Source organism: Mus pahari, chromosome 15 (genome assembly GCF_900095145.1).
Source record: "Mus pahari chromosome 15, PAHARI_EIJ_v1.1, whole genome shotgun sequence".
Taxonomy (NCBI): Eukaryota; Metazoa; Chordata; class Mammalia; order Rodentia; family Muridae; genus Mus; species Mus pahari.
Genome location: NC_034604.1, coordinates 70,173,468 through 70,189,622, shown reverse-complemented (window position 1 = coordinate 70,189,622; position 16,155 = coordinate 70,173,468). Strand labels below are relative to the sequence as shown.

General features: G+C 36.9%; 1 protein-coding gene across 10 annotated transcripts in view; it reads right to left on the bottom strand.

Moving 5' to 3' along the window:
• Pias2 (protein inhibitor of activated STAT 2) overlaps window positions 1–16,155 on the bottom strand; it is a 70,322-nt gene that overhangs the window by 15,819 nt on the left and 38,348 nt on the right. For all 10 annotated transcript variants that reach the window (XM_021214241.1, XM_021214243.1, XM_029546744.1 and 7 more), the window contains 6 exons: window positions 9,895–10,029; window positions 7,619–7,724; window positions 6,598–6,671; window positions 3,681–3,841; window positions 2,839–2,972; window positions 853–1,024 (listed from right to left, as the gene is read on the bottom strand). In XM_021214241.1, coding sequence (XP_021069900.1) covers window positions 853–1,024; window positions 2,839–2,972; window positions 3,681–3,841; window positions 6,598–6,671; window positions 7,619–7,724; window positions 9,895–10,029 — 782 coding nt within the window. The remainder of the gene's footprint in view (window positions 1–852; window positions 1,025–2,838; window positions 2,973–3,680; window positions 3,842–6,597; window positions 6,672–7,618; window positions 7,725–9,894; window positions 10,030–16,155) is intronic.

Genomic DNA, 16,155 nt, shown 5'->3' with positions numbered 1-16,155 from the left:
AATGACTAGAAATAAAAAAAAAAATCTAAAAAAAAAAAAAAAAAAAGAAAGAAAGAAAAGAAATACTAACTACACTGAAGACAGAGAAGAGACTAGCACATACAGGTTCAAGAGTGTAATCATGGACTGTCACAACAATTCGTGGTGTCATGATCTCTCTTAGGAGAAGGATCTGTCCAATCTTTTGTCGTAAAGGGCCTAAGCTTCCCTGTATTAGTCACAGAAAGTACGTGGTATGTAAGATGCACCCATCTCCTTGCCCATATTTTGCTCTGTAATGTAGAAAGGAGAGAAGATAGATTTTCATTAAGGAACTGTCAGGTTCCTGACATGGTGGCCAAGCTCTTCTATACTCTCATGAAAACATAGCAGTGATCCTATGAAGCAGGCATTATTTTACCTCATTTTAACACAACACAAAGGGGGTCAAAAATCAAGGATTATAACCAAAATCACCTAACAAGTATACAGAAATGCCAGGAATGGATTTGCCCTCAGAAGCCTCCTGCTTCTACATGCCCTCCTACCAACTTCCTTACACTGGCCTCCTACATCTACATGCCCTTCTATCAACTTCCTGGCAGTGGCCTGAGATGCCAAGTCCCTTGTGAACAGGCTCAAGAATAGAACATAAGGTAAAAACACTTAAACTTCCACTTCCCAGACATGTTGAATATTTTCAGCAAAATTCAATCTCCTGTAAATAATGTGCTTTCTTGAAAGTATTTCAACTGTACCAAAGCAGATGAAAATTGCTTTCTATAGTTATTTCTCATACAGATATTTCAAAACCATTCCAAGAACAATTCATTTTAAGTGCAATGAACAGTAGTGAACTATAAAGTGACAAACCCTTTGGTTGGACTGCTTTGTGTTTCTGACATAAAGATGCATTTCCTTTTGGCAGGAGGGTCTTCCTCTTCATCAGAAGAGCTCTCTATTGTTAGATCAATAACATCTATCTTCTTCTTGCTTGCATCACTGGCTACAGTCACTGAACAAGGTTTACTAAAGACACTTGAACCTGGATGTACATAAACAGGGGGGAAAAAAGAAATATCAAAGATATAACAAAAACTAACTATAGAAGTTTTAAATATGTGCATATATAAATACACATGTTGTCTTTCTAGGTTAGCAATCCGTGTACATACAGAACATGAGGGTCAGTCAACTGGCTTTATCCCATGGGACAAGAGTATAGAATGTGACCAACTCTGCATTGTCATCATATACTTGTGGCAATATTAAGTCAGAGACATCTGTTCTCAAGAGTATGCAGTTTCATGCTGGTGAGATGGCTCAGCGGGTAAGAGCACCCGACTGCTCTTCCAAAGGTGCAGAGTTCAAATCCCAGGAACCACATGGTGGCTCAAACCATCCTTAATGAGATCTGACTCCCTCTTCTAGAGTGTCTGAAGACAGCTACAGTGTACATATAAATAAATAAAATCTTTAAAAAAAAAAAAAAAAAGAGTATGCAGTTTCAGTAGCTGCATATTTTTATATGCGGCACCACTGAGTCAGAATCAGACATTTCAACTGCAGTGATCATATAAAAGTCACAAACTGGTAAAATAAGTTACTATGACATGAATCATCCAGTCTTCACTCATTTAACAATCACATTTAACATACTATGTAACATTATTCTCTATAACCTACCAAAAAAAAAAAAAAAAAAAAAGAATGCTATTAGGGAAAAACCATCAGACATTAATCAATAAAACCATGCCTGTCCACACTTTACACTAATGTGGACAACCCAGGCAATGTGACCCCTGAGAGTTCTGTGACAATCACAAGAGAACAAATAACAGAATACTTGTTTAATTCAACAAAGCCAGAAGAAAATCAAATGAAATGAGTTCAGAGGTTGCATGTGCATATGGATTTCAACTTATCAAACTCCTTTAGCAGGTCCCTTCAGTGCAGATAGGTAAAGGAGCTAAAAGTAAGTACAGACTCTGGGTAACTAAAACTATAGAATCTCTCCACCAACAAATGGAAGAATTTGTTCAGTAACAGCTAATTCATGACCATTCTCCACACTGAGTAATAAATGATATATATAGTTGCTCCAACCACAATGGGTTCTATAAAGATATACAAAACAATTACTATTCCTTCTGTCTCTCAAGTGTGTTTACGTACATAATGCACATGCATAGATGTGGCATGCATGTGAAGAACAAGTTAATATCAAGCATCTTCCTCAACTCCTCACCACCTAAATGTCTCACTGAACCGATTTCGTTACTTAAGTCTAGTTTAGTGGTTCTCAACCTTCTTACTGCTGGGACACTTTAATACAATTCCTCATGTTATGATGACCCCCAAACGTAAAATTACTTTCGTTGCTACTTCATAACTGTAACTTTACAATGATTTGCAATATACATATCTGTGTTTTCCAATGGTCTTAGTCAACCGCTGTGAAAAGGTCATTCCACCCTCAAGGGGGTCAGCACCCACAGGTAGATAACAGAATGCCCTATGGATTCCTGACTCTGCCTCCAGAGCACCAGGATTACACTAAGGCCACCCATAGCCCCAGCCTTTACTTGTAACTCAGGGCTCAACTCCAGGCTTCATGCTATCTATACCCATCCTAAAAGCCTTCTAACTTATTTGTTTTGTACATGAAACACTATTTAAAAGCTTGAAGGAAAAAAAAAAGCTTGAAGGATGGTATATACATTAGCACATTCTTTAAGAAAACGAGGAAGGGTGAATGGCCTAAAGTTAGCAAACTAAATTCTGAATATAATCCTAGTGGTTAGAGTTTATACTTCATAATTTAAACTGCTTTGACTGCTCCTGACATTCAGTACCTACTTTCTACTTTTGTACAGGGCTGGCTGGTTACTTTCATAGCTTCTTTTTTAGGTCTCATAGGACACCAAGAACCATCTTCCTGGAATTTGATCTCATCCACATCAGAACAGTCATTGAGAATTTCCATAAAAAGCCTGTAAAGTACATAAATGTCATAAAAGTCAATGATGAAATAAGAAAATAGTATACAGTGAAGTCAAAGTAACAGTACAGACCTTAAAAAAGACCACTGGAACTTCAATTATTTAATTCCTCTCTATGGGAGGGAGGTAAAGAGATGAATGGGAGGGTAGGGGATGAGCACAAAGGACAGGAATAGACATCAGGGCCTACCACTGTACACACACATACTTTGGCACACATATATACACATAATTAAAAATAAAATCTTTAACAAAAAGGAAGACCTAACTTATTACATCAATTCATACAATTTTCCCAATTCTAATATAAACAATGTAAGAAATCACATTTAGAACTTAACTCAGAGTCAGAATAACCTGCACACAAACTACAGCTTCAAATTTAGCACCTATGTAATATGACTGCATTTACAATGTACACATAGCTACTTAATGCTTTGTAGGGTCTCACTATATATTATACACACACACACACAGACACACACACAGACACACACACACAGACACACACACACACACAGACACACACACACCATCTGACTAGCCTTAAACTAACTCTATCTTGCTAAGATCTACTTGACTCTGTCTCCTGAGTGATAGAATTAAAAATGTCCCCCACCCCACATCAGCAGTGGCCTGCTGGTTTTCCTCCACTTATTCTATTTCTCTGTCTAACTGTTTGCCCAGAGTTCCACTTACCCATCCAGTATTAGACTCTCATAGGCAGCCTTTTTATCACAAACAGGACAGATCCAGGTGGGCTTTTTCTCATTCATCTGAAGATAAAGGGCAGCATCAAAGCACTGCAGATGTGTACAAGTCACTGCACGGCATGGGATTGTCAGCCTCATTTTTCCTAACTTCAGAACAGAGAATACAACAGGAAATGAGTTGAAATTAGACAAGAGAGCCTACAGGAGAGAAGAGGTGCTCACTTAACAAGTCAAACAAGATGTTCAAAATAAAAAGCTCCAGCCTAAATAAAGCTGTTTATCTTTTTATTTATGGGTGGTTGCAAATTTTTTGAAAGATCATTTTACTTTAGTAATGTCTAAGTTCAAAGGCAGAGAAACATACATACACACACACACAATTAATGATGCTTTGAAAAAAAAAAGCTGCATAAAGATAACTAAATAAAGGCCAGGCAATTGTGATGCACCCTTTTAATTCCAGTACTTGGGAGGCAGAGGCAGGAGGATCTCTGGGAATTCAAGGCCAGCCTGGTCTACAGAGTGAGTTCTAGACCTGGAACTCCAAGGCTACACAGAGAAACCCTGTCTAGAAAAACTCCAATAAAATAACATTGCTCAACAACAGCAGGTCTACTAAAGCTTAGTGCATTGATATTTTAGCCCAATCTGGCAGGAACTGTTGGAAACAAAATTGGAATAATTATCAGAATAAAAGCGTTATTCCTGTTCTACTAGTGACCCTTTGATTTGGGCTATCCAACCTCAAACAGTTTCTTCATTTGCAAAAAAAAAAAAAAAAACGTAACTCCCTCAGGGTTTGTTGAAACAAACATTATGGAAACTCAAAAATTATTTTCTTTCCCAATCCCCCCACCTGATATTACTTTCTCTCAATTAAAAAAAAAAGCACATTTCACATTGGTAGCACTCATCAAATGTCATCCAAAGCTACACTAGAAATGCATTATTCATAGCTATTCTCATAAAGTTCTTATTTTTAAAAGACTTTCTTCCAAAAACTAATTTAAAGAAACTTTCACACAGGAAAAATATGGTAAATGATATTCAACTACAGTGTAAATAAAAACAACAGCAATACTACAAGAATGGAATTTAAGAGAAGAGTCTTTAGCAAGAGCAAAGAAAACCATTTTGTTCTCAAAAAGGAAGCAGTTTTCAAGATGATACAATTATAAAGTTTTAAGTATCTAACAACTTAGGTTTGACTATATTAACACAAATCTAACTCATGAAATTATGACAAATAATGTCTTATACTGGAAACTTAGATGAAATGTGCTGCTGTTTCTAAATGTTTCTGTTTATGTCCCTGAAATAGAAACAGGAATAGAAAGACAGGAATAGATTTCAATGACCATCCAAGTAGGTACCACAGTCAGATGTTTTTATGAATTTATGTTCAAAGAAGACATAATCTCTCTCTCTAGTCATAGTCTATCTCGCAGAGACAGTAAGTGAAGGTGAACAAGATACTCACGTGAACACACGTTTACTTCCCTAAACCTAATCTCATTGTTCTCTTCTCTAATAGTGATTCAAACTTGTAGAAGGTGAGAGGGAGAGGAGCTGATAAAGTGGATTCCTGACATAAACAGTCACTCCAGGCTTTAGTCATGCAGTGACTATATACTTGCTTTACATAAAATTAACTTAATTGAATTAAAATGTTTTGCTTTGCTTCTGTTGAGGGCTGGGGAGGACTCGGTTTTCTTTAAGGAACTCACTACCTAGGAGTTTGACTCTGCTCCAATGAGTCTATGTACAGTGCAAATTGGACTTGATAGTTTTGGTGGGGGACTCAAGGGTGGGAGGGTAGACCTGGGAGGAATAAGAAGTAGGTGGGATTGGAGGACACTGTATGAATGTTAGGAAAAAATCTTTTGTTTCTGCTTATATTACTTAATATATATTAATGGTTATATTTTATTACTTAGCTATAACTAACATAAATTGACTCTTTAAATAGGCCAATTCATTTATTTGAAAATATTTTTGAGTTGCTGTTGTATGAAGTCATTCTCCTAGATATGTGGAAAAAAATATTAAATAAAACAATAAATCCCTAAAAAGGGGGGCGGGAAATGTTTATCCACTATTCCTGACATTCCTCAACCCCTATCTTTAGGTACAGTCAGTCGGCCACTTCTTCACGGGTTGTGTCCTCTAACTAAATGATCTACTTTCTCTCAGTCAGCTCGGTGCCCACAACACATTATACAGGAGGGTCTCGGGTCTGCTGAATGACTTCTCACCCATGTCTACATAAGAATATAGGAAATAAACATTTTGTGTAATTTAAAAGTAAATTGCAAAGACAGCCCATACATCATAACTCACTAGGCCAAAACCATCAACTAGCATTTATTAGACTCCAGTAATGTTACTGCTATTTATAGTATTACATGTACTCTGAAAAAAGCTCTTTATTATTAAACAGCATTATTTCACAACATCAATGATGACAGTTTTCTGAGCCTAAGGGTTTCTACTCTTATGTAACAATTTTGTACATTCTTTCTTCAGAGCCGTTTAAAGAATACCAAAAAACAAGCCAGGTACAGTGGTGCTGGCCTTTTAACACCAGCACTTGGAAGGCAGACACAGGCAAATCTCTGTGAGCTCGAGGCCAAGCTGGTCCACAAAGCATGTTCTAGGACAGCCAGAGCTGTTACACAGGGAAACCATGTCTTGAAATTTAAAAAAAAAAAAAAAACATAAATAAATAAATAAATAAATAAAACAAAAAAACCTTAACACTTAACTTGTGAAAATATCGACATGGAAGAGACAAAAGTAGAATTTTCCCAGTACTCTTCCATTCACCCCATCCTTACACTTCTACCACACTTAGTCACTTATGAAAAGCCAAGCTGGCCTGAACGCTTTATCACTTTACTTACAGGGCACATCAAGGACACTCGAAGACTAGTTGTAGCAATTTCACTATCAGGGTCTGCAGTAAGTTTTTCTTTAACTTTAAAAAGAACAAAATGGTAATTAAAAGTTTAAAGTTAATAGTAATATTAGAGCAGAATTACAGAAAACATTTTAAAAGTTCCTCCTCTGATTAGGTTAAAAAAAAAAAACCACAAAACATTAAATATTAATGTGGTAAACCACATTCCTATTATTAAATTATCAATAAACTTTGCATCACATATTTCATTGAATTTTTAAGATTTCTTTTTAAAAATAAGGCCACTGAAAAAGAACAGTTAAAAACAAGAAATTAAGCCAGGCAGTGGTGGTGCATGCCTTCAATCCCAGCACTTGGGAGGCAGAAGCAGGTGGATTTCTGAGTTCAGGGTGAGCCTGGTCTACAGAGTGAGTTCCAGGACAGCCAAGGCTATACAGAGAAACCCTGTCTCGAAAAATAACAAACAAAAAAGAAAAACCAACAACAACAACAACAAAAAAAAAACCCCACAAACCAAGAAACTATTTTACATTTGAACACAACAGTTGGGAGAGGACTATGGAATAGAGCAAGGGACTGAGCTTTAACTCATCCCTTCATACTCTCATTACATTTTTATTGGGCTGACCTGATTGTTTCCAACACTATTGTAAATAGAAAAGACACATTATTCTTTACTTCCTCTGACAACTGAAAACAATGTGTTTAAAAGTGTCTAAGATTTCTTCCACTAGGGAAAAAACAAAAGTTATGTACCCCAGTATTTATTTATATTTATAGAATTATTAATTATATAACAGTAATGCATATCAATAAAATAATTGACAATATGTTATGTTATAAAATGTTATCAATTATAAATTATTTATATGTATATGTACATGTATAAAGGATGTACACATATATACATACATGTGTATGTATGTGTGTGTGATTAAAAATTATATATTGCTATGTATGTAAGGATTTCCCTCCATATGTATAGTCTTACAAACATTACTTACTTAGTGCTCTGGAATGATCAGGATTTCTAATACCTTTCATTTTTAATCTCTGTAATAACATGGCTGATGTAAGCTGTCGTACAAGATACACAGACATGGAGTAATTCTACAAAGAAAGAAAATCTGTTTTAAAGACAACATAGTATTTTGGTTTGGTTTTTACTTAAAGAAACTCTAGACTCTAAAAGTGACACTCAAACAACTTCCAAAGGAGTGTTGGCAACTGGACAGGGACATCAACTAAGCATTTAAGGAAGAAAATGGTTTTCTCATTGTAAAATCATTTTCAATCACCTGGTATTTTAAAACACCCAATTTAATGGTAAATAAATAGTGTGGACAAGTGCTTTTGTGATTATGTTTTCTAATTTAGCCAAATGAGTAGCTTGGGCATCACCATGAGAACATTGCTGGTTTTAGTTACTTATAAAACAACGCTTGCTTTCATAGTTTCATGTGAAAATGGTTCACACTGTACAAATCAAGTTCAAATGACACTGCTCTAAAATTAACACTTCAAATTTAGAGTGTCAAAGTCCTAATGTTTTATGATGAGACTACCTGTTACATGGCCTAGAGCAAATCACACCAATAAAGCCTATACCGACTTTTTTACTCTAAAATAAGTCTAATAAATTAATTCCATTTCTTGAGTGGAAGGACAACTATAACACAAGAAACAAATGACAAAAATAAAAACCAAGGCCAGAAAGTGTCTGTACACATTTCCACACTTAGGGATTACACAAAGGTACTGTTGGCTACTCACAGAAGCACCGGAACAGGAGTTCTCTACTCTGCCTTTACACTGAAGAGATTCACTCAATTTCACAGCGAAGAATATGTTTAATAATTGCCAAACCAAATACTTCTATAAATACATTTTGATGTTCTTTTAAGTATCTAAATTCCAACAACATTACCTAAACATTAAGTTTGTTGATCACCTTATTACAGAAAAAAATGTAGTTCTATTATACAACACAACTAAGATGACTGCAATGAATGTAACCCATTTATTTAAAAATGTAAGTTTTCCAGATCTATAATTATCCTTGTGGTTAAAACAAAACAAATTTTTAAAATCCTACTATATGGGGCTGGTGAGATGGCTCAGTGGGTAAGAGCACGCGACTGCTCTTCCGAAGGTCCGGAGTTCAAATCCCAGCAACCACATGGTGGCTCACAACCATCCGTAACAAGATCTGACGCCCTCTTCTGGAGTGTCTGAAGATACAGTGTACTTACATATAATTAAAAAAAAAAAAAAAATCCTACTATATATAGCTCAATTTCAAACAAGATTATGTTTTGCTTCCATGAAATAGGATTATGACAGTTGATATTAAGAAATACTTCAATTATTTATTGGATAAAAAAAGAATTTCATACAAACTTTCTGCTTTAGTCAGTATCATAATTGTTCTATTTTACTTTGAAAATGAGCATCAGTAAAAGTCATGTAAATCAACCTGAAGTTTTAAGGAAGCAATTCTGATTGAGCATCTTATGAGATGACCTGGATCTTATCTGAACCATTATTATTTTAAGGCTTCTGTTTGTTTTGGTTTTTGAGACAGGCCTTGGCTGGTCTGGAACTTGCTTTGTAAATCAGGCTAGAGACCTATCTGGCTCTACCTCCTGAGTGATGGGAACAAGGGGGCATGCACCACCACCTGGCTAAGAACAGGTTATTAATAGATTATCTTTAATTACACTATGAGTACAAGTAATCATTTCCCACAAATACCAATAAAGTGGTTTCTGAACCTCTTCATAAATACTTTGAGATTTTCACTTTATAAAAATACTACATAAATACTAAAGTTAAAGTTAAACCACTATTTGAACAAATGTAAACACACATTTTTTTCATTGTAAAATAAAAACAAAATTCATCAAAGATTAATCTCTCATTACCATCACCAAACAGAAAACAGCTGCTTTTTAGAGGTTGTAGTTAGGAACCTGAAGGCCGTAAGAGTTTTGCAGTATCTATGTTCAATACCCCTCACAGGCTCATATGTCTGAAAAATTGGTCCCTAGGTGGCGGCACTGTTTTGTTGAGATGCAGTGCAAGCAGCTGCTTACCAGCATGCTCTCTCCATGACTACAGGACTACAAATCGCCTTGAACTAGGAATTGAAATCAACTGTTCTTCATTAAAGTTGATTTTCTCACAGCTTCACTGCTCAAAGCTACTGGCCTGAGAAAAGAAATCAACTCCCAATGAAGACAACTTTTATTACTACCAAGGGGGGAAAAAAAAATCTTACCTTTCCAATTTCAGATGCCCAAGAAATAGAAATCTGATTTGGCACAGCTGAAGACAACCTAACTAAAGATGTTATGTTCAGGGGGCGTCCAGGGCGCTTCTGTTCAATCCCATTTTTAGGTGGTGGCGCATAGCCCTATAATCATAAAGATAAGTTTAAAGGCACTACAGGATTTAAACATTTTTACATCCATGATGTAAACAGGATCTTGCCTAATTTTTGTTATACTGCCATTTCCATTTTATCTTAGATACAAATACACCAGAAAAAGATCTATTTATTCCTCCTTTTAAATTAATTAATATTGACATTTTATTGGCATTGAATCTTTTTACAGAAAACCAATCTCTAAAGATAAACTGACGGCTCAATAAGCTCATCTTAAGGAGGCCCCATTCAAAACACATACACATGAATGAGTGGGAAGGAGTAGTGAGCAGTCTGTGGGGATTAAAGAGGGATTCATTAATGAACTTTCAAGGGCTCATTAAAATCTTGTGAGTAGTGTGTTCTATTGCCTCATCAGAAAGAGAAGCTCTGATCACTAAAACCAGGCTAAGGACTGGAAAGGTGGCCCAGCAGTTAAGAGTGCCTGCTGCTCTTTCCCTGTGAATCTGGGGTGAGTCCTAGTAAACTACACTAGGCAGCTCACAACCACCCGAAACATCAGCTTTAAAGCATTAGGCTGCCTTTTCTGGACTATGCTGGCACCCACAGACAAATGCATGCATGTACACATACCCAAATAAAAATGAAGCAAAATATTAAAAATAAAACCAAACAAAGCCATATGCTTTTAAGAGGCAGATAGATCTCTGAGATCCGGGTTGGCCAGGACTACATAGTAAACCTCTGTTTCAAAACAAAACCAAACATAAAAACAGAAACAAACAAACAAACAAAAAACCTCAGTCAAGTTAATAAGTTTTTTTTAAAGCTGGGCAAAGCTGGGCAATAGTGGTGCAAGCCTTAATCCTAGCACTTGGGAGGCAGAGGCAGGTGGATTTCTGAGTTTGAGGCCTGGTCTACAAAGTAAGTTCCAGGACAGCCAGGGCTACACAGAGAAAGCCTGTCTGGGGGGGGAGGGGGGGGTAAAAAGACATTATTTCAGTAGTTATTAAATTGGCTTGACTTTGCCTTAAATAGTTCACAGTTACTTTTTATTTATACTATATACAATTCTCAATTACCAAAAGGATGTGATCTTCAAAAGTAAAATAGTATACCTTTTAGAAAATAAAACTTTCTTAGCTGCAACAATGCCTACATATAAATACACATTATGTTTCATTACGTATAGCAATTGATGGGCAATTTAGAACATTCCCTAAAACACTATTGTATCATAACTCATTTTTACATACTAAGGAAATATAAGCACAATGAATTGACTACCATATTCTTGCCCTCCAACCCCCCAGTCTCTCTATTAATAGGCCTGGGTCCTGGAACTCATTATGTAAAGCAGGCTGGCTTCAAATTCAAAGATCCACACTCTGCAAATATGTGTACCACCACAGCCAGCCTAGAACATTCTTTTTAACAGAAAAATCTTCTGAAGAACTTTTCATTCCATCATTAGCACTTACTTTTTTATCCTTGAATATGGAAAAGCTTTACAACACATCTTAAAACTATACCTCATTCCACTAACACACCTCAGATTTCCTTGAGGTCAAAGACAATCTTAATTGCTTGTGTTATGATAATTCAGTCTAGGATCTTCCAATAATTATAGGTGAAAGGTTTTCAAACAGCCAAGATCCATGTTTCCTTTTCAAAAGGTCCTTAAACTTATCTGTTAACTCAAAAGCTGAGGGTACAGAGTTACCCCGTCAGGCCAGTAGAAATAGTATCAAAATTATACACACAGAGGCCAAACATCACAGCTAACATGTAATCATCAGTAAATGTTAAGACCCATATAGATTTCAGCAATATTGAACTATATACCTCACGAATTGTAAAATTCAGCACTGGTACATAAGCAGCGTTACAGAATACACCCAAGTCAATGAGCACTGGAGAACATCCTTTCTGTCATTCTCTTAATGTATTCAAATGATAATTTGTTATCTAAGACTATTAACAAAATTCCAAATATCAAAAACCTCCAGTATAAAGAATTTGCGTTATAACATGTACAGAAGTGGTATGTATTTATAGGTTTAAGATAGGCATGCCCATTTAAACTGGTCCATTTGAGGCACACAGGAAAATGGAAACTCAAAAACAGAACCTCTTACTTTAGGAGATGGGGAGATGGCTCAGTGAGGACATGAGGACCTGAACTCAACTCCCCAGCATCCACATAAAAAGCTGGGCTACAGAGGCCTGTAGCTCCAGTACCAGGAGCAGAGACAGGTGGATCCCGAGAGGTGGATGGCCATCCAGTCGACCCAAGCAAAACAGCTTCCTTAAAATTATCTGTTAATAAATATTAACAGATTTTAATATTTATTAAATTAAATATTTAAATTAAATTAAATTAAATTAAATGCCTGTCCTCAAGCATTAGGAGGCAGTGATAACACTTATCAAGCAACGTACACAGGACTATTAGTGCCAGCATTTAAGCAATTATAAATGCAAACTTTTGTTTTTGTCTGTTTTGAACCCTAAATGCTTTGGTTTTATCTATTGGTAGGTTAACCAAATAAAAACAGTAGCTTGGGGGCTGGAGATTTGGCTCAGCAGTTAAGAGCACTGACTGCTCTTACAAAGGTCCTGGGTTCAAATCCCAAACGAGATCTGATTCACTCTTCTGGAGTGTCTGAAGACAGCTACAATATACTTACATATAATAAATAAATCTTTAAAAAAAAAAAAACAAACAAAACAGTGGTTTGGAATCTGCCCCTCCCCCCACCTCACGCCCTAGCTGAATGCCAACTGTATAGTTGGAATTTGAGCCACAATACATTTCAACAATGTGGAAGAGACGAGAACAGGGAGAGCAATAAATGTACTAGGAGCGTTAAAGGCATTTGCTTTTATGGCATTTGCTAAGCATGAGCAAGGCTATGGGTTCAATCACCAGCATGCCTCCCCCTCTTCCTGTGTATCAGGTTCAGCTTTTATTTCCTTAATCTTTTTTCTTTTAAAATGTGTATGTGTGTGTGTGTGTGTTTGTGCATGGGTACAAGCAGAAGTAAGAAGAGGCTGTTGGAATCTGGAACTGGAGTTCCAAGCCCTTGTGAATAAATGCTGAAAACTAAACCCAGATCTTCTGCAAGAGCATCAAGTCCCCTTATCACAGAGTCATTGCTCTAGCCCTTAGGTTTGAATTCTTAGAAACAAACATTTCATAGGGAATGCTGTGTCCTTTCTATGGTACCACATCTAGAAGCAAATGAAGGCTATGTGCCCCATTTTCATAGACTAAAAAATCCAAGGACTTCTTCACTCTGCACTTTCCACAATAAGATTCCCCATGAATGGGAAAATCTCTCCTTTAAGTTGCTTTTATCAAAGTGTTTTATAATAGCAATAGGAAAAGAAACAAAGATCTTTGTTCCAAGTTCAGCAAAAGATTGTCTTTAAAAAAAAAAAAAAAACGAGATAAAGAACAGAGAAAGATAACCCAACGTCAATCTTTGGCATGCACACGCACATGTGCACCCATACCCCCAACACACACACACACACACACACACACACACACACAAATTAAAAAATTAAATTAAAACATGCAGTCAGCTCAATGGATAGAGCACTTTCTATAAAAGCATGAAGACCAGGGTTCTGGACCCCAGAACACAGGAAAAAGCCAGACTGGTATGGTAGCCTCTCATAATGCTAACACTCAAGGAGCAGAGACGAGACTCTCAGAGCAAGCTGGGTAGCTAGACTAGCAGGAACACATGGCAGTCACTTCAGGCCTCTACATGCATACACATAATACACATGCCAAAATGTGAACACAAAATACTACATACATGCACATGACACATATTCTTAAAAAAAGAAAGGAAAGGAAAATCATCTTGAAGTGGGTAAAATAAAGCTGGCTTTGAACACTTACTTCATATATGGGAGTTCAAGGGCAATTAATACTGTTTCCTATTTCATTTTACTTTGTATATCCAATATAGTAGAGCCATCTGTAATGGGTCCACAATGAGTGGGTTTTTTAAGAGTCACATATAAAAGGACTTATGCCAGGTCAAAAACAAGTTATATTCAGATTTACCACAGGAGATTCCATAATCATACGAAGATTATACCTGTTTTCAGCAAACTGAGATCATGGACAACAGTAAGTTAAAATCCTCTGTGGCCTCCTAGTACTTCTCTTCTTCTTCTTCTTCTTCTTTTTTTTTTTTTTTTTAATTGGTTTAACAATTAGAATAAGGTTCCATTAGCTATAAAGCTCAATTCAACCCCTAAAGATCCACTGCATCTTTCTTTAGGCTACAGCATACTTCTGATTGTCATGAACCTCAAAATCCTGCCAGATGCAAATAAAGACAGCATATTTCATTTTCCCAGTGACTAGTAATTGGAGACCAGCAGGTACTTTGAGAAGTTTTTCATTAGTGGCATATGAGCTTATGCCATCTGTTCCGTAAGATTTCCCAGGTACAGTGGCACACATCTATAATACTCAAGCTCAGGAGATAGGCAAGAGGATTGTAACTAGGATAGCCAGGTCCACATAACAAGTGCCAGGGAAGCTAGGTCTCAACAATAGTAAGAAAAAAGTTTTCAGGAGCTTGAAGTAAAAAGCCACTTTGTGGATGGAGCTGATGCAAATGGCAAGCCCCTTCTTGCTTTCCATCTTGGAAATATGCCTCTACCTTCCTCCCAGCACTCACATTCTTCTTTATAACCAACCCTGTCTCGGGGAGAGCCAGACACCTAAGACAAAGGATGCTTGATACAGAACTCACATCTTCACAAACAGCCAAACCTAAGTACATAAGGGTTCTGGGTGCTTTAGGCAGAAACACTGGCTGTCTAACAATGTCACAGAGGAAGCACTCAAGTATCTCATCTTCTTTGTCTCAAAATATCTGGAAGAGTAACAAACTGAAATCTGTCACAGTGAAGTAACAGACCGCATCCATTAAATACTAAGTGAAAGCAAGGTACTGAATGAGTTATTTAGTGTTTTGTGGAACTCACAGATACACTATACAGCCATCACAGTTACTATAACAAGCAAGCAAACTCCATCAATGGCAAAATCATGTTTCATTGGACATGTTGGAAGTGAGTCTGTAAACACACAAAAAGCCTCCACAGTTCTATCTTTCTTCAAGGACAGTAAAAGAGGTAAAGAGAAATGGGAGTCAAATGAATCTTAGCACACATTAGGCAGGAAAGAAAAAAAGCGCATAGTCACTGGATGATTGGTGGTTATGATGGGCTTCTTTCTTCAAACATCAAACCACCTACACACCTACCACCCTTCAATTCAAAGTAAAAAACCTCCTCCCTGGTTCAGATGTTTGTGCAATACACTCAAGAAAAGTGGGTTTTGTTCTTTTGCTCTTACTGTTCAAAGTCAGAAATCCAAGAGGCACAGTGTCTTACCTGGTTTCTGAGACAGTCTCAATGTAGCCCAGACTGGCCCTGAGCCTTAGATACTTCTGCCTCAGCCTTTCACAACCTGGTACTCCAAGTGTGTTCCACTACGCCCAGCTCAAGTGGTTTTTGAACATGTACACATCATGTAACATAAGCAATCCTCCCTGACCATATGGACCCTCTCATCTCCCTTTCTGTTTTCAAAGGACTATCTCACACTTCAATATCTCAAACATCTACTTCTAGAAGTCAGAAAAACAGCAGCGTTTGCTCTCATTAAGCAGGCCAGTAAAAGAATTCATTAAGGTAAAGGAGCTTGCCATTAAAAATTAATTATCAAAAGTTTAATCCCTAGAGCCCATATAAAGATGGAGTGTTATTTTGAGTCACCTGACTCCCGCATGTTTACCATGGCACTCCTATGTATACACCACACACTCATTTTCAGGTGTCTAAGTCCCAAAGCCCATGAATAAGACAAATGCTATACCTAACAACAAAGGAAGGTCAGTTTCCTAGGCTGCAGAGGAGCCTGAGCCATGAGCACTTACAAGCACTGGTTCTTAGAGCACCTAGACCACTGGGTTGCACTGTGTGACTTGGTCAGCTGTTCAAATGGACTGTTCACATAATCATTCTAAGTCAAGTCTCAAGCGTAGCAGGAATACAGCTTCCCTTCCCTCTTTAATAGCAGCTTTTGCTAAAATGGCAACTTGAAATACTGGGAAT